This window comes from Anguilla anguilla, chromosome 15, assembly GCF_013347855.1.
Source record: "Anguilla anguilla isolate fAngAng1 chromosome 15, fAngAng1.pri, whole genome shotgun sequence".
NCBI classification, from domain to species: Eukaryota; Metazoa; Chordata; class Actinopteri; order Anguilliformes; family Anguillidae; genus Anguilla; species Anguilla anguilla.
Genome location: NC_049215.1, coordinates 5366187 through 5393920, shown reverse-complemented (window position 1 = coordinate 5393920; position 27734 = coordinate 5366187). Strand labels below are relative to the sequence as shown.

The 27734-nt window shown below is 43.6% G+C and overlaps 3 protein-coding genes and 1 long non-coding RNA gene across 5 annotated transcripts; 3 read left to right on the top strand and 1 right to left on the bottom strand.

The window, feature by feature from the left end:
• Nucleotides 1-1006: 1006 nt before the first annotated feature.
• Nucleotides 1007-19637, bottom strand: LOC118213851. The gene is made up of 3 exons (XR_004762528.1): nt 19501-19637; nt 3958-4061; nt 1007-1564 (listed from the first exon to the last, which is right to left on the bottom strand). It is a non-coding gene; the product is annotated as an uncharacterized LOC118213851 (long non-coding RNA).
• LOC118213845 (tubulin alpha-1A chain-like) lies at nt 8393-10959 on the top strand. Its single transcript, XM_035393049.1, has 4 exons — nt 8393-8486; nt 9256-9478; nt 9629-9777; nt 9945-10959. Exons 1-4 carry the CDS (start codon nt 8484-8486, stop codon nt 10923-10925), a joined length of 1356 nt encoding a protein of 451 aa, XP_035248940.1. The 5' UTR covers nt 8393-8483; the 3' UTR covers nt 10926-10959.
• LOC118213846 (tubulin alpha chain-like) lies at nt 13523-17936 on the top strand. Its single transcript, XM_035393050.1, has 4 exons — nt 13523-13673; nt 15670-15892; nt 16082-16230; nt 16799-17936. Exons 1-4 carry the CDS (start codon nt 13671-13673, stop codon nt 17774-17776), a joined length of 1353 nt encoding a protein of 450 aa, XP_035248941.1. The 5' UTR covers nt 13523-13670; the 3' UTR covers nt 17777-17936.
• LOC118213847 (tubulin alpha chain) lies at nt 19575-27734 on the top strand. Of its 2 annotated transcripts, none has more exons than XM_035393051.1 (4): nt 19575-19707; nt 20844-21066; nt 21257-21405; nt 21554-22694. In XM_035393051.1, exons 1-4 carry the CDS (start codon nt 19705-19707, stop codon nt 22529-22531), a joined length of 1353 nt encoding a protein of 450 aa, XP_035248942.1. In that variant the 5' UTR covers nt 19575-19704; the 3' UTR covers nt 22532-22694. The 2 variants fall into 2 exon arrangements, with proteins under 2 accessions (XP_035248942.1, XP_035248943.1); XM_035393052.1 differs by lacking the exons at nt 19575-19707; nt 20844-21066; nt 21257-21405; nt 21554-22694 and adding exons at nt 24593-24748; nt 25922-26144; nt 26334-26482; nt 26631-27734.

Here is a 27734-nt window from a genome sequence, read left to right as displayed (position 1 = left end):
TATATATAGCCTATAGCTTTCTACCACAGTCCGAATGAGTCGCGCTTTGTCATGTTCACAGCAATATATAAAGACTAATAAGGATTACCACATCGGTAGTCATGTGGTTTAGCAGGCGTACATTTTACAAACGGTTTCAACAATGTGCATTCAATCATCTTAACCATGAAACCCGCTGGAAATAACTGAATCCAAATTATATCAAATCTAAGAGCTCAGGAGCAGATGGCTCAAGATTTATGGTATTTTTTTATGTTCACCAAATTTCTCACAAATGATTAATAAATGAAAAATTTAACATGAATAAAAAGTAACATAATACTTCATAACAGAATATCTGGGGACTGCTGCCCTGCCTTACACATAAAGTCCACACGGGCACAGGGGGAGATGGGAACTACTTCCTGGTTCGACACGCTCATGGTTTTCAGGTGCTGCTCTTCCCAGCCTCCTGAAGTGCCATCTGTCTCCTCATCGGGGGTGGAGGAGCAGCAAGCCCACGTCATAAACAGGGAGGAACACAAATACCATAGATGGCCTGTAGGGGGACAAAAAACAACGACAACAAAACAGGCCAAATGTCTATGCTGTATATGTGGAGAGAAGCCACAAAAACCAGCATATCCACATGGAAACGACCACTAATGCTTGCCAGCGCTTTATACCAATTACATGACATTACAAACACACAGGGGTGCCGTAAATGGGGGGGGGGGGCTAGGATGATTCCAAGGGCTCTGACTGACAGGGGCCCACAGAAAACACTAGAACACATGATTTTCTGGGGTGGAGGGGGCCCAAAGTGAGATCTTTTCACACGGCCCTAAATCCCTGGTGGCGCCCCTGCAAACACACAAACACCTACATGTTCTCACGTACACACATACACACATGCACATGCACACACACTCACACACAAATGCTGCGCATGGAAACAAGTGGATTGTGTTTACATTCTTAGTTTGCAAGGAATTTGAAACGATGTGGAAATGATTGCGTCAGAGACTTTGCAGTGACCATTCTGTTTATTCACAGGCTTTCTGCTTGTAATCCTGGTGAATCACAAAGACAGGGCTGGACTGTGACAGCTTCATCAGACAAGATGGAGAAAAATGCACATTCATTTTCTCTAGTCATTTCTGGTTTCTGCCATTGCCAGTAGAAATGTGTTCTCTGTAGACACTCGTCTGCTCACCAATAACGTTGCTAGCTATGCATTCACAACACAGATGGCTCAAGCTCAAATCAGTATTACAAGACAATGACACAAGTGGCTAGAATAATAATGATATTGTAGCAACCTCTGTTGGTTGGTGCAGATATTGTTTAGTATGTCCTGAATCCTCTCTGTTGGAGGTAGGCCCTCTGCCAAGTGTCATCACAGGGTGAAGTCAGTAATTTGGGGAGGAGCTGTTAGAACCTTGGACTGTTAGAAAAAGTGGATGTCTGCCTGTTTGCACTGTCCATTTTCTGCTTGATGTCTCATGCAAGAATGCATTATAGATGGAGAATAGCAGTGAAACTGGAGAGCTAGCGAGCTCCACACCAGGGCAGTGGAGACCTGCTGGAACATTCAAGACAAACCCAGGATTAAAAATTCAAGCATTCTTACAATTACTAGTGAAACAGTCACCGCAGAGTTTTCCTTCCAAAAATACGCATGCACACTCACGCTCTCTCGCTGAAGCACACAGGCACACGCCTAGCATTTGCAGTAGAAAGTTTTTTTTCCCTCAAAAAAAGCAGGCTTGTGGGAAAGGAAGCTCATTGGCTGGTGGGTTGTTTCACCCAGACTGCGGCTCCACACCACATTACGCTGTGCATGCGCCACATCCAGGCAGAGCGTCGCAGCCATACAGCAGTGTTTATGCGGTAACGTGACACCTGGTGTGGGTGTTCCTGCTGCCGTCACATGACTCACACCACTCGCTCACTCTGGGGCTGCCGCACGGAGCACGTCATCTTCACTGCAGTGATGTCACTGAGCTGGCAGTCAACATTCCACCTTTCTCCCCTGTACAATTTCTCCTCTGTATCGGGGTTCTGCAGAGCTACTGGCGGGACAGTAGCAGCTCTGTACATGCAAATAAAATCCTCCAAACTGATTTTTTGCAATCAGTTTCAAGATTTGTGTTCACAGAATAACTGGAATTATTAAAATCTTTTCAAATTCTATGGTATGTATGAATCATTTGATCAGGGGTTCATTTGACTAAACTGAAGGTTGCAAATGTGAAATGAGAGCACAGATGAAGAGGGAGGCTTTGCTGGCTGTTTGGAAGTGTTGAGTGGCCGCACCGATCTGAGTAGATGAATGTGCATCTGTCTGTGCGTCTGTCTGCTTCCCCTAAAAAACAGCTTTTTGTCTCAGTGAGATTACTGTATAAAACCGCTAGTATATCAGACAAAGTAGCTTAGAATAGCTTATCTCTGCCTATTGCGCTGGAGAACAAAATGTCCTTTTGGTGCCTGACAAATGGTGCCTGGCATTTTTGCACTGAGATCAGTGCAGCACCTGAACAGAAGAAGCAAATGGCTGGATGCATTTGAAAGGACAGGGCACTGTGTTAACACAGAGCTGCGTGTGATGCAGCATATCAGCAGCCAGCGCTGTCGGCAAGGCCAATAAAACGCAAAGCGCTAAACCTACTGATCTGAGACACGAGCAAGTTCAATGAAGATGTGCGTTTCAGTTATCCATTTTAAAATTACATTCGACATGGTGTGCGTACGTGTGTGCGTGTTCATACACGGGAATCAGCTGCCTATAGAGTACAGTGTAGAAATGCATGTAATATTTCTCATGAGATTGTTTACTATCATACAGATTAAAAGAATACAGAGCCTAAAATTCAGAATTTCAGAATTACTGTTTATGTGAGGCTACCACGTACCATCTAGTGGCAGCAAGTAGCTTCTTTTCTCTTTAGTATATTTTTGGCTGGACCGCAACAGCGGGGCCAGCCCTATAAACGCGAATGTGTGTGACTGAGTGATGAAGTTACACCATTGGTCGGCCGGTTCAGTCCAGCCATATACTAGCACCTGGTCTTGTTCAAAAACAGTTTTGTTTAGAACTGCTGACAGTGTCCTTGAGAGCTGCAATTACATTCAGTGCATTGATTCAGCAGTGTTAAAACAACTGTAAATCATTTCCCAAGGGGTTCACACAGGGTTTACTTCAAACTAATTTTCACACAAACAGGCACATAAAAGCACACACTCTCTTGAATACTGAAACACTAATAGCATTTTTGTGTGTTTGAGAGAGAGTGAGAAAGAGATAAAGAGGCAGACAGAGAGCAGCATTTGTGCTGACTGTTTTGATACAGTGGGTGAATGGAAAATTGCCAGATGCATGTGTATAAGCACTTTCAGAGAATGGTAATGTTTGGGGAAAACACTCATCAAAAGCCTTCACAACAGGGCGGAAGATTTATTTTGGGGAAAAGTGAGTGTGTGTGTGTGTGTGTGTGCGTTTATGTGCGATAGAGAGAGAGAGACCTTTGCCAAACATATTTATGTGAAACACATCTCAGGTTAGCATGTCTGAGCTGTTTCAGTTGTGTATATATGAATTACATAAGTGTGTATTGCGCAAGGGCCACAGGAAGGAATGCTACCACTTGTAAAGGGGTGGAGATGGGGGCACAATTTCAGGTTGGAATGAATGCATGTCTTTTTTTTTAATTTATTTTGGCCCACCTCCAGCTCCGTGAAATGCCGGTACACTGAGTTGCTACGTCACCTTGTGGCAGGGAGTGGAAATGCAGAAATATGCCTTTCCTCTCTCAGCCACAAGATGGCAGAGCAACTCAGCGTCAAGTGCCCGCATTTTACACATCAAGCATTACTCAGCTTTTACTCCAGCCTGGAAAATCTTTAAAGTCCCATACAAAAGGAATTAAGTTTCTTTCTCTAATCCTCTAATCCAAGTTCATACACCAGCCCACTTACCTGAGGGAAGCCATCCTGGAATCACTAGTGCTCTCTTAGCAGTAGACCTCCCTCAAACTGCTCAATTAAACCTGCTGCTCTCTCCATCCAGCACCTTCTTCATTCTGGAAAACATATGAGAGGATATAGAGCATACAGACAAGCCTCATTAAAACTGTATACAACACTGGAGGGGGGGGCAAGTGGTAGCATTTCGATCATAGAAACAGCCACTACAGTTTATTCCTCAAACTCAAGATTTTACCCTGGAGATCTTAGCTTACAAACCCAGAACAGGAAATGCAATAGGCACATAATGCAACCCGTAATACATCATACACTGGCGCCTACATATAAAAGAACCATAAAACCAAATTCTTCAAAGCACTGAAGGCCATGTCAGGCGAGGAGGTCAGGGGACACACGGAGCCCGGCGCCATGGAAACGCACCCTCAAGCGTGAAACAAAACAAAACCGTGCCAGAAGGTCGCTGAGACCACACAGGAGACAAAGGGGACGAACCACATGTGAATACAATGGGATTAAAGACAGTGCTTGGACAAAGCTAGGGCTGGGGGTGGAAACAGGAAGAGAGCTGTCACTGTAGATTTAGGAACACAAATAGGTTTAAATCAGTATATTAAATTAACTACTGTTTCCACCATTGATCCATCAAGGCCTGTGAATGCATTTAAAAAGTATCATCTCAAATAGAGGCTATAAACATCTCAAAGATACAGTAAGACTCATAAGAGCATGTAATGGTGAGAACAGGCCATTGGGCCCCGAGGCTTCTGATTTTGAACATAATAATTAAAAAAAATAAATCTTTTAAATGATTATTTATAAGACACTTTTCATAAAGTAATTCCAAATCATTTTCCAACACAGGAGGACAATAAAAATGTCATAAAATAGCAATAATAAAAAGGCCACAAACAAAAGAAGCAGCTACAACAAAAACAACATAAACATGGGTAATAGTGGGAAACCAGCAGGTGAAATAAGAACAGAATTGCAGAGAATGAAAGTAAGTTAAAAACATCAGGCTTATAAGGAGCTTATAAGTAGAATACTGCAAGCTGCCTGTTCCCTGGTGTATAAGTGTACAGAGAAAAGGGGGCCTCTGCATTTAAAGAAGACTTCCTGCATTGCCCCTCATTCAAGGCTAAAAAATGCGTCCCTTTTGGGTAGGTGTACAGACTGCTTGGAGTTGGTGATGTATGTCCCAGTACATTGGCCTAGTTAGGGTTGCTTGCTTTGTTGTCCCAAACGTTGGTTAACCCCTTGTTTCCAACAACAAAACCTGTTACCCAGGCTTCACATGAGTTATAAATACAGAGGAACTCTACCAGGAGCCACTCTCTCTGAGGCCTTGCCTTAGCCTGAAGAAGCTAAAATGTCAGGCTAACTTAAATTATCAGCATTTCCTGGGGTAAATGATTGGAAATGATTTATGTGGCTGATTTACCATTGCTTATTGGCAAAAGAGCTAAAAGGTATTTTATTATCTGCCCATACTTATTGTTTTACCTTATGTGTGAACCTACCCTGGGTAAAAAATAATATAAAAATAAATTAATTAATACATTTATTATTTTAATATCGAACCTGTAATACTGTCTTTCATATAAAGACTGCCTCTTTGCCCTCATTCACACAATGTCATTGTGGTGTGAAGTCTTTCACATCACACCTTAGAAACCTCTCTTTCAGTAGCAAAGAAAATATCACATCTATTGTGTGAAGGTTCTCCAAATTCTTTCTGAAGAGTGACAGTTGCTAGGCAACAGTAAAATCCTTTATCAATTGTATTGTCTTTATTCTGCAGTATTCTGCCATTAGTAGGCACTGCCGCACCTGAATGATTAGCAGGTGACATTTTCTGACACTTCATACTGTTTAATATTGTTGTACATACAGAGCTTGACTCAATAACCATTTATTTACACATGCACACAACAAATGCAGCAGTGTCATACAATAGTATAATGGTTAAAGAACTGGTGACCTAAATATTGAAAGATCAATTGTACTCATAGGACATTACCATTGTACCCTTGAGCAAGGTACTTAACCTGTATTGCTTCAGTATGTATCCAGCTGTATAAAGGGACACCATGTAAAAAATGTGTGTCAGTTGCTCTGGATAAGAGTGTCTACTAAATGCCTGTAATGTATATGTCCCAGCATATTTAATGACCTTTGGAAGATGGAAAATCCTGGAGGAAGTCTGGAACACCATTCTTCCAATGATTACAAATTATCCCAAATTTTCCCTCACAGAACTGAATTTGTTTTTGACAGACAAGGTGTGGCAGTGTATATTGTTTATAGATCTGTTCTTTTTTTTAATACAACAAAGTCAGAGGTTTAGCTTCATTATGCATCAGAATAAGGAAAATACTTAGCTTTGAGGACTATAAAAAAGAAATACGTGTTTTTTTAATTATCTCAAAATATAACTGTGGAAATGTGAGTCAGCATAGAACATTTTGGATGCATTCATCTGGTTGAATCCAGGTTTAAAGTAGGTCAGAATGAAACTAAATTATTAAATCTGTTGGTACTGGAAGTATCTCCCCCAGGACTGCTTTCTGTCCCATGCGTGTCTCGAGTCACTGCGTGGAGGAAGCCTGGGATTGGCTACGCTGTTGCCATGAGCACAATAACTGAGCCCTCTCTCGCTGAAGGTCCTCTCTGTTTGTGCTAGCACATAACTAGGCGCGTCCTGCCAACAAGGCCAACGGACACAGAGCCTGAATGGAGTCTTCGTGGTTTCTGTTCACCTGAACAACAAATATAAATCTATCATGGGTAGCAAGATAGTAGCCATGTCACAAAAAGGTATGGGTCCAGTGCTGTATATACACATTCTGAGAAAACTGTGCTGGGGTCAATGTCTCACTGCCTCTTCAAACTACATCCACGTCAAGGAACAAGTGTTAAACAAACCAGACGAGGTTGTGAGAATGTTCCTGAATGTTTGTCCAGCAGTACGCACCCAATAGCAAGGAAAGCCCTTTAGTGGCCTTAGCTTCTTTCCTTCCTAGAACTCTGCATGTTCTTACACAAGGATGCCAGGCTTCTTCATGTGAAAGCTTGCTGGCACACTAGCTGGCTGGCTTTTGTGAAAGCCTGCCTTACCATTGGCTAGCTTGGCTGCCCAGGCAGTCATGTGTTTCTGAAACTCGGCAGCCCTTGTTTGCTCTTCAGTTGTCAGCGCATATGGAGAATAATTAAGGAGACTTTAGTGTACACTAATGCCATGTAGCACACGCGTTATAGATCCCACTTATTAGAGACAGCCTTGTTTGAATGGGCTAAAGTGCAATGCTTATACAGCACTTAAAAGGTTTAGAGGAATTCTTTAAAAAAACATTTTTTATCTGGGTCTGTTCCAGTGCATACCAAAGCTAAACAACATGTCTCTTGCTAGGTCAATCCTGCATTAGACTGGTGATACAAACTGACTGGTATCAGTGGGAGATAAATCTATAACTGGTTTCTGCAGTCACACAGACAGGTGTTTACTGTGTGTGTGTGTGTGTGTTTACACGTCATTCAAACTGACACCTCAATATACATTCTTGGTTTACAGAGACAAAGGGTGTGAATAGTGGCTTGAAACCAGGTAAAGAGTTAATGCGCTTTCTCACACATTAAAACAAAAAAATCCAAACGCCCCAGGGAAAAACAAGAGGAATACAACCAGAGCCTGGGGCTTGGCTGAGGCCCTCATCTACAGCACAATTGGCATTGTAAACCAATCGGGGCAGCCATTGTGCTTAAACTGTTCAATCTTCAGCATCAACAGCCCTTTCGGGTCATAGCAGGGGTGTCCGGTTTCACCCCTCTCCACAGCTCTGGGGAAGGGGAAGCTCTGGGTTACCAACAATAGGCCCCCCAGCAGGGATGTCTTTAATCCTGCATATACCAGAATGCTGCTTCAAACAAGAGACGTAACCTATTTAAAAAAAACAAAAAGAAATATTGAAAATATTATAATGAGAAATTTCCATCAGAAGGTCTGTTTTTGGCACAAAAAACATGGGAACGCAGCGAGAGTCTGCCTGAGGCATCTTTCGGTGTGCGGAGACTTCTCTCATCTTTGATTCGTTGCATTTATAGCGTTTACGCGCCCAGTCAAATTCAGCGCAGTCACATTTGATTTTTAATGCAATGACAACGAAAGTCAAAAAGCATAACGTTCCATTCGGTGTTCGCAAAAAGTCAGGGGAAAAAAAAAACATTCAGTTCAATTTGATATTGATATTTTAGTAATGATTGACAATAGACAAATATTTCCCTGTTACAGAACGTTATACAGAGAAATAGAACTCAAATTTCCCTCCCCAGTTTCCCCCTCTTTTCAGTGGAGAAATCAGAAGATGGCAACAGCTTGTTTGTCTTCTCCAGTTACCAACAACACAGATCAGTGTTGCCTAGTGATCCTGCAGATATAAAAGTTGCCGCCAGAGCGACTACCTGACACACAGATCTCCTCTCCTGAACCCTGGACGTTTGACTGGAAGAGAAACTTAAACATGGTGAGTACAAATAACCCTAACTTTTTAAATTTAAAATTCATTGCTGTATTTGAAAGCGAATTGAAACCGATATGAATTTGAGTGTACTGAAGAACAAAAGAGACAGTTATCAAATTTTCAAATTTCAAATTTTTTCAAATTCAAATTCAAATTTTCAAGTTTCAAATTTCCACACTTTTTTAATGTGGAAATTTGAAAATTATTGACAGATTAATAACTTCTTGTACCATTTAAAACTCTGCGGGCCAGCGGGTCTCAGTCAAAGTGTGAGAAAGGGATTTCATCATGTAAGAGTAGTCCAGTAAAATAAATAAATAAAGACATAAAACAATTGTTCTGGAGAGGGGATTCCAATTCCATGCTTTCCAAGAGAGTAATCTGATATACTTTTGAACTTGTTTAAAGCAGTGCAAAAAAATGTTGTGCTTTGTCTTGAATGTAATTTATCAAGAAAACAGAATTCCTTGATAGGCAAAACATGATATGGCTTGAATGTTCTCAGAAATTGGATATATACACAAAAGTTCAGTTCCTTCTTACGCAAATTAAATCGATTATTTTCAGTTGATTTGGATGATGGCAGTTATGTTAGCATAATGTAATAGTTGTCCTGCCTACTGCCACTTAGTTCCACATTGAGTTCAGCTATCAGTTTAGTCAAATACTATTTCATTGCATGCTCATCAATTCCACACAATGTTTAGTAACTTAAATTTCTCCTCATCATTATCTATCATAATTTTCTGTCTCTCGTTCTCTCTCCCTCAAGCGTGAGTGCATTTCTATCCATGTTGGCCAAGCTGGAGCCCAGATTGGCAATGCATGCTGGGAGTTGTATTGCCTGGAGCATGGCATTCAGCCTGATGGACAGATGCCCAGTGACAAAACCATTGGAGGGGGAGATGACTCCTTTAACACCTTCTTCAGTGAGACAGGGGCTGGCAAACATGTCCCACGTGCTGTCTTTGTGGACCTGGAGCCCACCGTCATCGGTAAATTTGAAGTGTGTTAGAAGTTGTAATTGGTTTCTCAAGAGATCATTTCAATGATAATTTATAACAGTAAATCAAGTACCCTTGTTTAGTGATTTGCATAGCTGAAGACTCCAATACTGACCAACAGACCTCTTTGCCTGCTTTCAGATGAGGTGCGCACAGGTACCTACCGCCAGCTGTTCCACCCAGAGCAGCTCATCACAGGAAAAGAGGACGCTGCCAATAACTACGCTCGGGGGCACTACACCATCGGCAAGGAAATCATTGACCTGGTTTTAGACAGAATACGAAAACTGGTAAGTTTAGTTTTCCCAGTGATACTTGTTGTCCCTTCAGTATTTTCTATGATCTTGGGGGAAATGAGTAACTATATACAAAAAATACAGTAAATAAAAAAATCTAACCCATAAAATTATTCACAGTATCTGTGCATAAATATGCTGAACCTGCTCCCTTCCTCCAGGCAGACCAGTGCACTGGGCTCCAGGGCTTCCTCATCTTCCACAGCTTTGGTGGGGGCACTGGCTCAGGGTTCACCTCCCTGCTGATGGAGCGTCTCTCTGTCGACTACGGCAAGAAGTCCAAGCTGGAGTTTGCGGTCTACCCAGCTCCCCAGGTGTCCACAGCTGTGGTGGAGCCCTACAACTCCATCCTGACCACCCACACCACCCTGGAGCACTCCGACTGCGCCTTCATGGTGGACAATGAGGCCATCTATGACATCTGCCGCAGGAACCTGGACATTGAGCGTCCCACCTACACCAACCTCAATCGGCTCATTGGTCAGATTGTGTCTTCCATCACAGCTTCCCTGCGCTTTGATGGGGCCCTGAATGTGGACCTGACAGAGTTCCAGACCAACTTGGTGCCCTATCCCCGTATCCACTTCCCCCTGGCAACCTACGCCCCGGTCATCTCTGCAGAGAAGGCCTACCATGAGCAGCTCTCTGTGTCAGAAATCACCAACGCCTGCTTTGAGCCAGCCAACCAGATGGTGAAATGTGACCCTCGTCACGGCAAGTACATGGCCTGCTGCCTGCTGTATCGCGGTGACGTGGTGCCAAAAGATGTCAACTCCGCCATCGCCACAATCAAGACCAAGCGCACCATCCAGTTTGTGGACTGGTGTCCCACAGGCTTCAAGGTGGGCATCAACTACCAGCCCCCCACTGTGGTGCCTGGAGGAGACCTGGCCAAGGTGCAGAGGGCCGTGTGCATGCTGAGCAACACCACCGCCATCGCCGAGGCCTGGGCCCGTCTCGACCACAAGTTTGACCTGATGTACGCCAAGCGTGCCTTTGTCCACTGGTATGTGGGGGAGGGCATGGAGGAGGGAGAGTTCTCTGAAGCTCGAGAAGACATGGCAGCCCTGGAGAAGGACTATGAAGAGGTGGGGACTGACAGCGTGGGTGAAGAAGGAGAGGAAGAAGGAGAGGAGTACTAATGTGGAACTACAGCCTTCATGATTCCCAGCATATGAGATTTGCATTAATTTGCATGATACCCTTCCTTAATTTAAAAGTAATCTGAATAATGGCACACACAACACTCATAACTAAAATAAATATTGCCTTTACAACACAATGGATGCTGTCATTTGTATTTTTTTTTTGGGGGGGGGGAGTAAATCATTAATAAACTAGTTCTAATGTAATGCGGGCGAGCCGTTTTACAAAATGTAGAAATATTTAGCCATTTAGAAATTGACTTGAAACTTGTGTATGAAAAGCATTTACCGTCTTAAAGATATTCTATAAAGAAAGTCAACCATTTGCGATCGGCTGCAAGGTGTGGGGGCTTAAACAGAAGCTGTTCCAGGAGGGTGAGTGTAATGTCATAACACAAACACCTGTACTCAAGGTGTGAATTTTAGCTAAGAGTTTCAGTTCCGGTCTCTTCCTCATTTCTATCTGTACCTGATCATACAGTAATGTGAGAGCCCAATGGGGCCAGGGATCTAAAGCAGTTCTGTCAGAATGAACTCGGTTCAAGCCAACAGCCAAAAAAGCGCTGTTGGTCAGGTATTACATTACATTACATTACAGGCATTTAGCAGACGCTCTTATCCAGAGCGACGTACAACAAGTGCATTAGTTCAAGGTGCAGAGGTGCAAAAGAAACACACTAGAGTGAAGTAAAGATCGTAGTGCCAGAAGTGACCACATAGATCAGGACTCCAACCCTGTAGAGTAACCTGTTCAGTAAACAAACAATTAATCCTGCCAAGCACAAACTAGCACTGAAATCACGTTTGCCTAATCAGAATCAGACAAAAACAATCCTCACAGGTATCACACGCCATCACCCAAACCTCAACAAATACTTTTTTAAAAAACATTTTTCCATGAGATCAGGGACGCTTGCACCCCTTTCCTCTCTCGTTCCAGCTAAAAACAGTTCAGAGGGACGCACGTAAATCAACCCGAGGGCTCAGAACTGCCTCTCACACACACTACTGCAGCACGAGGGACCTCGCCCCTGAGTATAAAGTGCATATGTAGATTCCCAGTGGTCTGGGGAGTGACACGCCAGTCAGTCAGAACCTTTATTTAAATTCTCGGAGGTACAATTGAGGGCCAGGCCCTCATTTTCAATGTAGCCGAGATTACAAACACAATTAAAACACAATAGGTATAATAAAAGATCATAGAATATAGCAACAGCAACTAACATAGTAAATAATAAAATAACAGTAATAAAATACAGTAAAATATGATAAAAAATAAAAATAAAATAAAATAATAAAATAAATAAAAATCAGCACAGATACGATCAAAAAAAATCAGCACAGATACACGCAGATATGGATCTAAAAAAAGAAGTTAGCACACCATGGCAATATGGATTTAGTTGTAATTGCAAAGAGAACAGACTATTCTGCTCCATCACGTACACGAGTAAACAAATGCCATAGACTTAGGGAAGGAAATGCTCATCTTTGGTTACACAATCGATTTTACAATACAGCAACTCTACCAGTCATCCTGAAAGATGCCACAAGAGAGTTGGGAAAGCAGCTAAATTAAAAAAATTCATGAATAAATCTGTATGGGTGCCGAGTTGCAGATGAAATATATCTGCCGTTAAAAAAAATTTAAATATCTTTGCATTTAGGGTTAGTGGTTAGTGGCTCATCCTGTTCATGCACTGGTTCGCTGTGTGGATGGGCCCCACGGTCTGGTATTGAATCTAGACCCCACCAGCGCTGACTCGCCAAATGTGACTAGGATGACCTCATCTCACTCTACCGATCCCTGTTAGACGCTTGGGCACCCGTACCCTTATCTGCTGAGCTGAGCTACATGAGGTATTTTTGTCTCACCTGTATCTTTGCAAGCCTGACTCATAGACTGATGTGTGATGAGTGGCAGCTGATATCACATGCTTTGGAGAAGAGCATAGGCTTCATCTGGACTCTCCCAAACAGACAGGGGAGGTTACAGCAGTGGGTGCTAAAGAATATGATTGGTAATCCAAATTATGGGGGGGGGGGGGGGGGGGGAGTTTTGTAAAAAAAAAAAAAATCTAATGTTGGTAATTCCAACAAAACTGCCTCATTAGAAACAAGCATTATCACACAGCTGGACAATTTGTAAAACAATTCTGATTAAGTATCTTAGCTACTGTAATACAGCTGTGCCCTGCCTAGATATTAAACTTGCAGCCTTTGCTTTAGAGTGAGATCCTTTATCACTATAATACTCAGGTACATACAGGCTGGTCAGTTTATTTTTTTAAAATACAAAAACAAGATTTTGGCCTGTGACTGTCTATTTCAGGCATTCTGGGCTCTGTTCATTGTTTAAAATTTTTTTTTTTTTTTTTAAATCACGTGGGGACTGGGGTTGGTTCAAACTGATCAGTTTCCTACTTTCGCACAACTGAATATGCGTGCCTCCACGCTTTGAGTGACATCGCGATACTTTTATGTATTGAAGTGTGCCATATGACTGGTTTTCAGAATCAGTATCTGTAATTGTAACAAAAGTCTCCTTTGAAAAAAGTTCGTTTGTTTCAATGCTAAGGCCGGCCCATTTTACTGCTGTCACTCCCGCCAACATACAGACCCCGCTTCCTGCTTCGCCCCGCTGCTTGCTCGCTCTATATAAACCCCGCCTTGTCCTCCCAGCCGCATATCTGCCTTCTCTTTCCGAATCCTCAACGTCGGCAAGAAGGGAAATCTGACAAAATGGTGAGTACCTACGAAGTTAGAGTTGGAATTGGCATTCCCTTTGTTTCAGGTCCAGCCAGACGAGAAAACTCAACAGAATGGAGATTGTTTGCGTTTAAAATGAGTTTTATTAGTTTTACGTTTTCATTCAATTACCATATTTACAATTTTTTTAAAAATAATACATGAGAACATGTAGAAAAAGAAAAGGCAAACTGGTGCGTCTATATAGCCTATGGATTCAGCCTGTCCGGCCGTGTATGCTAGGATGGATGTAGAGAAAGAAAGTGTTGCTGCGCGTGACTGCCTTTAGTTAGTGGGCAGGCTGCCAAATAACTGGCGCAGTTGTCCCAAACAGACAAAAAAGTTTACTACGGCAAAAGTTTGTCTTTTTACGTCGTTCGTTTGATAAAACTATAGTAGGCTATAGGAGATTGTGAAATTCCATGTTTCAACTTTTTCCCCCCAAAATGCACAATTGCTTTATGAACGAGGTATAGTTACTAAACATGTTACTTGACGGAGCCGGAAATGATCTAAAGAGGAGAATTCGAGGTTTCAGTTCTAAAAGGCGCGATCAGTTTAACAAACAGGTTTAAGAAAGCAGCGCGTGCTTGCGGGAAGGGTGGGGGGACGCGGCGGCGTAGCCTACAGGCTACCGGTTCCCTTTTTTCTCGAGTGCTCTTTTTTTCCTCTCGCTTCGTTTCGTCCTGTAATACCCGTTTCAATTGAAATGGTGATTTGCGCCATTTAGCCTCCTCCAGCCATGTGACTGAACACTTGGTGACTCGTGGCGCAGATAGTCACGTACACTACGATAAGAAAAGCCGGCATGTGGATGTTAGGAAACTTTCTTTCATTAAACAGGCTGGTCTAAGATTGCTTTTCATGTCTAATGTTCAGTTTGGTTTTTTATTTATTTTTTTTTTTTTTTAAAGATTGACTGTTAATTTTATATAGTAGTTTAACTACATCATAAACGTTCCGGCTGTTTGCAAACAAATTAAAACATTGCATATGAGGACTGAATGTGGATGAAAAGCGTGCTTTTATTGGAAAGCACGATGCGTGCTTGGGCGCGGTTTCCGGCTAACTGCGTAGGCTATTCATCGAACCCTCCCATTTGTGGGGATTCTCAAAGCAGGAAGGCTGACTGCGGCCTGTATAGTTCAACGTTTAAAATGGTAACATTTGCATTCGTTTCCGGTTTAATGTTCCCAATTTAAATGTAAAATGGATGTTTTTTAAACATCTGGGACCACTGCATTTTATAGATGTCTCAAATATTTTTGTCAGATCTTAACGTCATTTGGTCGTTCACTGGAGGCAGATTTGAGGGAAATGATTAGGGTCTTAAAATAATTTTCGCCATTAATGTCAGAATTCGGATAACTTGTCACCTATTAAATCAATCTGTCCGATTAATAGCTGCAGCCCTACTTAAATTAACATTTTATTTGAAAACCTAATTTACAAAGAGCACAATGGTGGCGCTCGGTATAGTGGCATACATTCTAGGGCTCATTTGTATCACAGTGTATATTTAGGAAATTTAAATACAGGCATGTGATCGGCTAGAAATTTACTGTGAAATAAATGAGCTGTAAGTATTATACAAGCAAATTAAGTAAACGCTTAAGTGATAGCATCATGGTTTCCGATTCCATAATGTAAAAGTGTTTGCACGCTTGTATTAGTTATAAAGAGATTGCTTTCCCATGTGTTCCATTTAAATACACAATACTGTCAGCTAAAAAGGTTCTGCAGTGTGTGAGTGCTTTGACTAGTTACTCTATTTTTATAAATCTTCCCCACCAATCTCGTAACTATAGAAATCCTGCCTAATCTGTTTGCTTAGATGTCATGGTGCCCTTCCTCTTGCCGGCAGTAGCAGATCCAGCCAGTTCAATGCTGACACTGTTCACTGCTCCCAGGCTCCTCCCCCACCCTGTGCCCTGCTCTGTCACCCTGCCTCTCAGTGGAGACTGATCATTAAACTCTTTGTTTCTTTTTCCAGCGTGAGTGTATCTCTATACATGTCGGCCAAGCTGGAGCCCAGATGGGCAATGCATGCTGGGAGTTGTACTGCCTGGAGCATGGCATTCAGCCTGATGGACAGATGCCCAGTGACAAAACCATTGGAGGGGGAGATGACTCCTTTAACACCTTCTTCAGTGAGACAGGGGCTGGCAAACATGTCCCACGTGCGATCTTTGTGGACCTGGAGCCCACTGTCATTGGTAAGTTGGGTCTACATTGGCAGCCAGAGTGTGTTTTTCTAGTTTGGTCATAATACTTCTAATTACAGTAAAACAGACATCCTCATTGAAGAATATGACACATTGTATCGCATTTTGAGTCATGCTCCTTCACCGCTTGGTGATTAGCATAGTTAATGTTTCAGTACTAATAGTCGACTGTCCCTTCAGACGAGGTGCGCACGGGTATCTACCGCCAGCTGTTCCACCCAGAGCAGCTCATCACAGGAAAAGAAGACGCTGCCAATAACTACGCTCGGGGGCACTACACCATCGGCAAGGAAATCATCGACCTGGTTTTGGATAGGACACGAAAACTGGTAAATTCAGCTTTCCAACTGATTCATATTATGTTAACCATTTCGGTGTTCAGTAGAAACTCTACTATCTGGCATTCTACCTTCTGGAATGTCCTACTTCCTGGAACCCTTTTTTTGTGCGTGCATTTTTCTCCCTTAAAAAAAAAAAATATATATATATATTATTAATAATAATAATAATAATAATAATAATAATAAAAAATCCTGTGCTGAGCAGGAGCTTAGTTAACAAATATGCCTCTAGCCCGACGCTGAACGCATGTTGTACCTTTATTTTGTTATAGACTTGTGAAGACCATTCACAAAATGTCTCTCTTTGCAAATGGCAGACTCTTTACAAATGTAAGGTTGTTCAGCCAGCAGATGGAGCCCTAGGCCAATAAAATAATAAATTGATTCTAAACACAGGAATTTTGTACTTTCTGGCACCACGGATTCCCCCAAGGCTGCCGGATGGTAGAGGTTCTACTGTACATGAGAATTGGGGGGGGGGGAAATAATTTTAAAAATTTAGACCCTTTTGAGTCTGCTTATGCATAAATGTGCTGAACCTGCTCCCTTCCTCCAGGCAGACCAGTGCACTGGGCTCCAGGGCTTCCTCATCTTCCACAGCTTTGGTGGGGGCACTGGCTCAGGGTTCACCTCCCTGCTGATGGAACGTCTCTCTGTCGACTACGGCAAAAAGTCCAAGCTGGAGTTTGCGGTCTACCCAGCTCCCCAGGTGTCCACAGCTGTGGTGGAGCCCTACAACTCCATCCTGACCACCCACACCACCCTGGAGCACTCCGACTGCGCTTTCATGGTGGACAATGAGGCCATCTATGACATCTGCCGCAGAAACCTCGATATTGAGCGTCCCTCTTACACCAACCTCAACAGGCTCATCGGCCAGATTGTGTCTTCCATCACAGCTTCCCTGCGCTTTGATGGGGCCCTGAATGTGGACCTGACAGAGTTCCAGACCAACTTGGTGCCCTATCCCCGTATCCACTTCCCCCTGGCAACCTACGCCCCGGTCATCTCTGCAGAGAAGGCCTACCATGAGCAGCTCTCTGTGTCAGAAATCACCAACGCCTGCTTTGAGCCAGCCAACCAGATGGTGAAATGTGACCCTCGTCACGGCAAGTACATGGCCTGCTGCCTGCTGTATCGCGGTGACGTGGTGCCAAAAGATGTCAACTCCGCCATCGCCACAATCAAGACCAAGCGCAGCATCCAGTTTGTGGACTGGTGTCCCACAGGCTTTAAGGTGGGCATCAACTACCAGCCCCCCACTGTGGTGCCTGGAGGAGACCTGGCCAAGGTGCAGAGGGCCGTGTGCATGCTGAGCAACACCACCGCCATCGCCGAGGCCTGGGCCCGTCTCGACCACAAGTTTGACCTGATGTACGCCAAGCGTGCCTTTGTTCACTGGTATGTGGGAGAGGGCATGGAGGAGGGAGAGTTCTCTGAAGCTCGAGAAGACATGGCAGCCCTGGAGAAGGACTATGAAGAGGTGGGGACTGACAGCGTGAATGAGGAAGATGAAGAAGGAGAGGAGTACTAGTTTGAAGCTAAAACCTTCATGATTCACAGCATATGAGATTGCAGAAATGTGTTGATGCCTATTTACATGAATAAAAAAAACTTCTTACTTTCATTTTTAAGTCATAATAAAGTACACCCACAACACTCGAACTACAATAAATATTGACTTTACAATACTTTGGATGCTGTCATTTGGATCTTTTTTGCTAAATCATAATTAAAATAGTTAATATAAAAAGGGTGAGTAATTTTACACTTTAGAATTATTTGGCCATTTAGGAAATAACTTGTACGAAAATCATTTACTGTCTTAAAAATATTCTATAAAGACAGTCAAGCATTTGCTATCACCTGCATTGTAGAAGGTGTGGGGGTGAGTGTAATGTCAAAACAAACTCATACTCAAGGTTTGAATTTTAGCTAAGAGTTTCAGTTCAGGTCTCTTCCTCATTTATATTTGTACCTGATCCTAGGATAATATGAGAGACCCATGGGGCCAGGGATCTAAAGCAGTTCTGTCAGAATGAACTCTGGTCAAACCAACAGCCAAAGTACCACTGTTGGTCAGGTAACACACCATCACCAAAATCTCAAATACTTTCTTAAAAACATTTTTCCGCATGAGATTGAGTAAACAAATGCCATACATATAGGGAAGGAAATGTTCATTCTGGTTTACACAATATTTTACAATAGCAACTCTACCAGTCATTCTGAAAGTCTGCAAGAGAGTTGGTAAAGTAGCTAAATTGATTAATGAAGACATCTGTAAGGGTGCGGAGTTGCATTTATAAAATATGTGCAGTTAAAAATTTCAATAATGGATCTTTGCATTTAGTCAGGTTAGTATCATGTGACAATATGTATTTCTTTTGCTCTGAAGAGGTCTATATCTAGGGTGATGGAACACATCACTCTTTTAAAACAATCATTGTTGGAGTTTCTAGTGGCTCATCCTGTAAAGGCACTGGATCTCTGTGGATGGGCCCCACAATCTGGTATTGAATCTACACCCCACCAGTGCTGACTCGCCAGCTGTGACTGGGATGACTGCATCTCATCTCACTCTACCGATCCCTGTTAGATGACGGGGCACCTGTACTCTTATCTGCTCAGCTACACAATATATCTTTGTCCCACCTGTATCTTTGAAAGCCTGACTTGAAGACTGCAGTGTGATAAGAGGCAGCTGATATCACATGCTTTGGAGAAGAGCACATGCTTTGTCTAGACTCTCCCAAACTGATGGCGATGACTGCAGCAACGTGTGCTGAAGAATATGATTGGGTATTCCAGACCGGGAGAAACATGGTAAAAAGCATTTTTTTAAAGCGAAATGTAGGTGTTCCAGAAAAAACCCTCATTAAAAACAAGCATTATCACAGCTGGATAATTTGAAAAGCAATTCTGGATAAGCATCTTGTTCTGGAGTACAACTAAAGTGCTCCACGGATATTGAATTTGTAGCCTTTGTTTTACACAGTGCGATCCTTTATCACTGTACTGTACCAGGCTGCTACTTACATGGTATTAAGTTTCTTATTTATAATACAAAGACAGGATTTAGAATCATAAAATGTGTCCATTTCAGACATTTTGTATTCTGTTCATTGGTCTTCATGCGTAATGCGTCGCTTAACTCTTTGAGTAGCTTTACGGAATTTCTATATATTGAAGTGCGCCACATATGACTGGTGTTTTACAATCAGTATCTGTAAAAATGTAACAAGAGTTCAAACTTACTAGCCCCGTTGAAAAAAGACAGTTTGTCACGACAGTAAGGCCGGCCCATTTTCCCTGCTGCCACTCCCGCCGATGCACAGACCCGCTTCCTGCTGCCCCCCGCTGCTTAGCTCGCGCTACAAAAACCCTGCCTTGCGCAGCCAGCTGCATATCTGCCTTCTCCTTCCGAATCCTTAACGTCGGCAAGAAGTAAAACCGGACAAAATGGTGAGTACCTACGTCAAGATTCCACCATTTCACGACGAGCCATAGACGAGAAAATGCAAATGGAAATATTTAGCTTTAACATTTTGTTTTCTTAGCTTTTAATTGAATTATATTTATCATTTTAAAAAATAACCGAGAACGCAAAGACAAAAGGAAAACGGATGTGTCGAGATATGGATTCGGACCGTTACTGTGGCGTTTACGCTAGGTTGGACTAGAGAAAACAGGCGGCCAAAATGCGCAGCTCTCACACAACAGGCAAAAACCTTTAGGCTAATACAGAAAAAAAACTGTTGCTGTGCCGTTTTTATCACTATTCGTTTCAGTAAACTGGAGTATAGGAGATTTTTAAATTCCGTGTTCAAAACGTTTTTTCCTCGAAGAGCACAATTGCTTTACGAACGAAATGCAGTTACTAAACGTATGTTGCTTGACGAAGCCGAAAATTATTTTGGAATAAAGAGGAAAGTGAGACCAAGTCTAAAAGGCGCGATCAGATAAATTTGAAAATGCGCGCTTGCGCAACAGTTAGGGGGAAGGTGGTGGCGTAGCCTACAGGCCACCGGTTTATTCCTCTTGACTATTCAGTGCATACATTTTTTTTCTCGATCTGCACTGATGATTCCATATTAAAACAAGACCAGGTCAAAAGTATAGTATATGGCTGGACCGAACCGGCCGACCAATGGTGTAACTTCATCACTCACTCACTCAGTCACTGACATTCGTGTTTATAGGGCTGGCCCCCGCTGTTGCGGTCCACCCAAAAATAATATATAATTTAGTATTGAACAGCACCTAATGATCTTTATCGTATTGTTTGAGTAAGCACATTGTCTTGTTTAAGAACTTACTCAACCTATGTATATAACAAACTGGAAAAAATACGTTTTGTAATTTTGAATACACTGCAGTGCATAAGGGCTTTGACTAGTTATCATGGTGACTGAGTGGTGAAGTGAGTGGTCTTGCCCTTCCTCTTGATGGCAGTAGCAGATGTCAGAGACCCAGAGACATCCAGCCAGTTCAGTGCTGACAGTTCATTGCTCCCAAGCTCCTCCCTCACCCTGTGCCCTGCTCTGTCTCCATGCCTCTCTTTGGAGACTGATCATTAAACTCTTTGTTTCTCTTTCCAGCGTGAGTGTATCTCTGTGCATGTCGGCCAAGCTGGAACCCAGATGGGCAATGCATGCTGGGAGTTGTACTGCCTGGAGCATGGCATTCAGCCTGATGGACAGATGCCCAGTGATAAAACCATTGGAGGGGGAGATGACTCCTTTAACACCTTCTTCAGTGAGACAGGGGCTGGCAAACATGTCCCACGTGCGATCTTTGTGGACCTGGAGCCCACTGTCATTGGTAAGTTGGGTCTACATTAGCTGCCAGAGTGTGTTTTTCTAGTTTAGTCATAATACTTCTAATTACAGTAAAACCCGACATCCTCATTGAAGAATATGACACATTGTATCGCATTTTGAGTCATGCTCCTTCACCGCTTGGTGATTTGCATAGTTAATGTTTCAGTACTAATAGTCGACTGTCCCTTCAGACGAGGTGCGCACAGGTACCTACCGCCAGCTGTTCCACCCAGAGCAGCTCATCACAGGAAAAGAAGACGCTGCCAATAACTACGCTCGGGGGCACTACACCATCGGCAAGGAAATCATCGACCTGGTTTTGGATAGGACACGAAAACTGGTAAATTTTGCTTTCCAATGGGTTCAGATTATGTTTGCTATTTCTGTGTACTTGAGAATTGAAGAGGGAAAAAAAGCAAATAAACAACATTTCTGACCCTTAGAGTCTATTTATGCATAAATGTGCTGAACCTGCTCCCTTCCTCCAGGCAGACCAGTGCACTGGGCTCCAGGGCTTCCTCATCTTCCACAGCTTTGGTGGGGGCACTGGCTCAGGGTTCACCTCCCTGCTGATGGAGCGTCTCTCTGTCGACTACGGCAAAAAGTCCAAGCTGGAGTTTGCGGTCTACCCAGCTCCCCAGGTGTCCACAGCTGTGGTGGAGCCCTACAACTCCATCCTGACCACCCACACCACCCTGGAGCACTCCGACTGCGCTTTCATGGTGGACAATGAGGCCATCTATGACATCTGCCGTAGAAACCTCGATATTGAGCGTCCCTCTTACACCAACCTCAATCGACTCATTGGTCAGATTGTGTCTTCCATCACAGCTTCCCTGCGCTTTGATGGGGCCCTGAATGTGGACCTGACAGAGTTCCAGACCAACTTGGTGCCCTATCCCCGTATCCACTTCCCCTTGGCAACCTACGCCCCAGTCATCTCTGCAGAGAGGGCCTACCATGAGCAGCTGTCTGTGGCTGAAATCACCAACGCCTGCTTTGAGCCAGCCAACCAGATGGTGAAATGTGACCCTCGTCATGGCAAGTACATGGCCTGCTGCCTGCTGTATCGCGGTGACGTGGTGCCAAAAGATGTCAACTCCGCCATCGCCACAATCAAGACCAAGCGCAGCATCCAGTTTGTGGACTGGTGTCCCACAGGCTTCAAGGTGGGCATCAACTACCAGCCCCCCACTGTGGTGCCTGGAGGAGACCTGGCCAAGGTGCAGAGAGCCGTGTGCATGCTGAGCAACACCACTGCCATCGCCGAGGCCTGGGCCCGTCTCGACCACAAGTTTGACCTGATGTACGCCAAGCGTGCCTTTGTCCACTGGTATGTGGGAGAGGGCATGGAGGAGGGAGAGTTCTCTGAAGCTCGAGAAGACATGGCAGCCCTGGAGAAGGACTATGAAGAGGTGGGGACTGACAGCGTGGGGGAGGAAGATGAAGAAGGAGAGGAGTACTAGTTTGAAGCTAAAACCTTCATGATTCACAGCATATGAGATTGCAGAAATGTGTTGATGCCTATTTACATGAATAAAAAAACTTCTTACTTTCATTTTTAAAAATCATAACAAAGTACACCCACAACACTCGAACTACAATAAATATTGACTTTACAGTACTTTGGATGCTGTCATTTGGATCTTTTTTGCTAAATCATAATTAAAATAGTTAAAATAAAAAGGGTGAGTAATTTTACACTTTAGAATTATTTGGCCATTTAGGAAATAACTTGAACGAAAATCATTTACTGTCTTAAAAATATTCTATAAAGACAGTCAAGCATTTGCTATCACCTGCATTGTAGAAAGTGTGGGGGTGAGTGTAATGTCATAAAACAAACTCCTATACTCAAGGTTTGAATTTTAGCTAAGAGTTTCAGTTCAGGTCTCTTCCTCATTTATATTTGTACCTGATCCTAGGATAATATGAGAGACCCATGGGGCCAGGGATCTAAAGCAGTTCTGTCAGAATGAACTCTGGTCAAACCAACAGCCAAAGTACCACTGTTGGTCAGGTAACACACCATCACCAAAATCTCAAATACTTTCTTAAAAACCTTTTTCTGCATGAGATTGAGTAAACAAATGTCAAATTTCACTTCGGTATAATAACATAAGTAATTTTGTGGAGCCTAACATTGTACTTACATAGCATTTGCCTCCCCTGTTGACCGTCAATGTTAACAGAATCGCTTTTCCTCACAGTTGTCAGGCTCCCTATTCATTCATTTTCGGGACAACCAAGAGGAACAGAGACGCTGTTAACGGACAGCAGATGTTGCTTCACGCTACGAAAACACAATGGAGTCGCCTCCAGAAAAGAATTTATGTCGAAGTGAAACATCTCTTTAATCGGCTAACTTGATGTGGTTAGCAAGCTAGCTATTTAGCTTTCTGGTGAACCAGAGCTAACGTTATACTTACCTTCATAACCGAATATAAACTTCTCAAAAAAGAATTTATAGCCCTTGTCCAGTTTAGACCGCTTAACGTTCACTGGCAATGCTTCGACAATGCGGATAACATCGGACAGTGAACGTTGGCAGAGCTATCAGGGACTGTGAGAACACACGTCACTGTTTAGGCTCAATTTTTCGCTGTCAGAAATGGACTTGCGTCCGTAGCAATGGTAACCGGAAACAAAGTATCCCTACATCCGGTTTTGGTCGCCATCTTGTGAAATAGGCCTATCATTGTTGGAGTTTCTAGTGGCTCATCCTGTAAAGGCACTGGATCTCTGTGGATGGGCCCTACAATCTGGTATTGAATCTACACCCCATCAGTGCTGACTCGCCAGCTGTGACTTTGATGACTGCATCTCATCTCACTCTACCGATCCCTGTTAGATGACGGGGCACCTGTACTCTTATCTGCTCAGCTACACAATATATCTTTGTCCCACCTGTTTCTTTGAAAGCCTGACTTGAAGACTGCAGTGTGATAAGTGGCAGCTGATATCACATGCTTTGGAGAAGAGCACATGCTTTGTCTAGACTCTCCCAAACTGATGGCGATGACTGCAGCAACGTGTGCTGAAGAATATGATTGGGCATTCCAGACTGGGAGAAACATGGTAAAAAGCATTTTTTTAAAAAGCGAAACGTAGGTGTTCCAGAAAAAAACCCTCATTAAAAACAAGCATTATCACACAGCTGGATAATTTGAAAAGCAATTCTGGATAAGCATCTGGATTACAACTAAAGTGCTCCACGGATATTGAATTTGTAGCCTTTGTTTTACACAGTGCGATCCTTTATCACTGTACTGTACCAGGCTGCTACTTACATGGTATTAAGTTTCTTATTTATAATACAAAGACAGGATTTAGAATCATAAAATGTGTCCATTTCAGACATTTTGTATTCTGTTCATTGGTCTTCATGCGTAATGCGTCACTTAACTCTTTGAGTAGCTTTACGGAATTTTTATGTATTGAAGTGCGCCACATATAACTGGTGTGTTCAAACTTACTAGCCCCGTTGAAAAAAGACAGTTTGTCACGACAGTAAGGCCGGCCCATTTTTCCTGCTGTCACTCCCGCCGATACACAGACCCGCATCCTGCTACACCGCGCTGCTTAGCTCGCGCTATAAAAACCCTGCCTTGCGCAGCCAGCTGCATATCTGCCTTCTCCTTCCGAATCCTCAACATCGGCAAGAAGTAAAACCGGACAAAATGGTGAGTACCTACGTCAAGATTCCACCATTTTACGACGAGCCATAGACCAGAAAACGTAAATGGAAATATTTAGCTTTGACATTTTGTTTTCTTAGGTTTTAATTGAATTATATTTATCATTTAAAAAAATAACCGAGAACGCAAAGACAAAAGGAAAACGGATGTGTCGAGATATGGATTCGGACCGTTACTGTGGCGTTTACGCTAGGTTGGACTAGAGAAAACAGGCGGCCAAAATGCGCAGCTCTCACACAACAGGCAAAAACCTTTAGGCTAATACAGAAAAAAAACTGTTGCTGTGCCGTTTTTATCACTATTCGTTTCAGTAAACTGGAGTATAGGAGATTTTTAAATTCCGTGTTCAAAACGTTTTTTCCTCGAAGAGCTCAATTGCTTTACGAACGAAATGCAGTTACTAAACGTATGTTGCTTGACGAAGCCGAAAATTATTTTGGAATAAAGAGGAAAGTGAGACCAAGTCTAAAAGGTGCGATCAGATAAATTTGAAAATGCGAGCTTGCGCAACAGTTAGGGGGAATGTGGTGGCGTAGCCTACAGGCCACCGGTTTATTCCTCTTGACTATTCAGTGCATACAATTTTTTTCTCGATTTGCACTGATGATTCCATATTAAAACAAGACCAGGTCAAAACCTAGTATATGGCTGGAACGAACCGGCCGACCAATGGTGTAACTTCATCAGTCAGTCACTCAGTCACAGACATGCGCGGTGTAACTTCACTCACTCACTCAGTCACTGACATTCGTGTTTATAGGGCTGGCCCCCGCTGTTGCGGTCCACCCAAAAAAATATATAATTTAGTATTGAACAGCACCTAATGATCTTTATCGTATTGTTTGAGTAAGCACATTGTCTTGTTTAAGAACTTACTCAACCTATGTATATAACAAACTGGAAAAAATAAGTTTTGTAATTTTGAATACACTGCAGTGCATAAGGGCTTTGACTAGTTATCATGGTGACTGAGTGGTGAAGTGAGTGGTCTTGCCCTTCCTCTTGATGGCAGTAGCAGATGTCAGAGACCCAGAGACATCCAGCCAGTTCAGTGCTGACGGTTCATTGCTCCCAAGCTCCTCCCTCACCCTGTGCCCTGCTCTGTTTCCATGCCTCTCTTTGGAGACTGATCATTAAACTCTTTGTTTCTCTTTCTAGCGTGAGTGTATCTCTGTGCATGTCGGCCAAGCTGGAACCCAGATGGGCAATGCATGCTGGGAGTTGTACTGCCTGGAGCATGGCATTCAGCCTGATGGGCAGATGCCCAGTGACAAAACCATTGGAGGGGGAGATGACTCCTTTAACACCTTCTTCAGTGAGACAGGGGCTGGCAAACATGTCCCACGTGCGATCTTTGTGGACCTGGAGCCCACTGTCATTGGTAAGTTGGGTCTACATTGGCAGCCAGAGTGTGTTTTTCTAGTTTGGTCATAATACTTCTAATTACAGTAAAACAGACATCCTCATTGAAGAATATGACACATTGTATCGCATTTTGAGTCATGCTCCTTCACCGCTTGGTGATTTGCATAGTTAATGTTTCAGTACTAATAGTCGACTGTCCCTTCAGACGAGGTGCGCACAGGTACCTACCGCCAGCTGTTCCACCCAGAGCAGCTCATCACAGGAAAAGAAGACGCTGCCAATAACTACGCTCGGGGGCACTACACCATCGGCAAGGAAATCATCGACCTGGTTTTGGATAGGACACGAAAACTGGTAAATTTTGCTTTCCAATGGGTTCAGATTATGTTCGCTATTTCTGTGTACTTGAGAATTGCAGAGGGAAAAAAAGCAAATAAACAAAATTTCTGACCCTTAGAGTCTATTTATGCATAAATGTGCTGAACCTGCTCCCTTCCTCCAGGCAGACCAGTGCACTGGGCTCCAGGGCTTCCTCATCTTCCACAGCTTTGGTGGGGGCACTGGCTCAGGGTTCACCTCCCTGCTGATGGAGCGTCTCTCTGTCGACTACGGCAAAAAGTCCAAGCTGGAGTTTGCGGTCTACCCAGCTCCCCAGGTGTCCACAGCTGTGGTGGAACCCTACAACTCCATCCTGACCACCCACACCACCCTGGAGCACTCCGACTGCGCTTTCATGGTGGACAATGAGGCCATCTATGACATCTGCCGTAGAAACCTCGATATTGAGCGTCCCTCTTACACCAACCTCAATCGGCTCATTGGTCAGATTGTGTCTTCCATCACAGCTTCCCTGCGCTTTGATGGGGCCCTGAATGTGGACCTGACAGAGTTCCAGACCAACTTGGTGCCCTATCCCCGTATCCACTTCCCCCTGGCAACCTACGCCCCAGTCATCTCTGCAGAGAGGGCCTACCATGAGCAGCTGTCTGTGGCTGAAATCACCAACGCCTGCTTTGAGCCAGCCAACCAGATGGTGAAATGTGACCCTCGTCACGGCAAGTACATGGCCTGCTGCCTGCTGTATCGCGGTGACGTGGTGCCAAAAGATGTCAACTCCGCCATCGCCACAATCAAGACCAAGCGCAGCATCCAGTTTGTGGACTGGTGTCCCACAGGCTTTAAGGTGGGCATCAACTACCAGCCCCCCACCGTGGTGCCTGGAGGAGACCTGGCCAAGGTGCAGAGGGCCGTGTGCATGCTGAGCAACACCACTGCCATCGCCGAGGCCTGGGCCCGTCTCGACCACAAGTTTGACCTGATGTACGCCAAGCGTGCCTTTGTTCACTGGTATGTGGGAGAGGGCATGGAGGAGGGAGAGTTCTCTGAAGCTCGAGAAGACATGGCAGCCCTGGAGAAGGACTATGAAGAGGTGGGGACTGACAGCGTGAATGAGGAAGATGAAGGAGAGGAGTACTAGAAGACACCAGGGCCTACATTCCACTTAAATTCCCTGCTTTAACATCAACTTTTATAGACCGTACAAAATTTCAATGCGACAGACAAATGTGGAAATCATTCCAGAGAATTAAAACATTCTCAAAAGCTA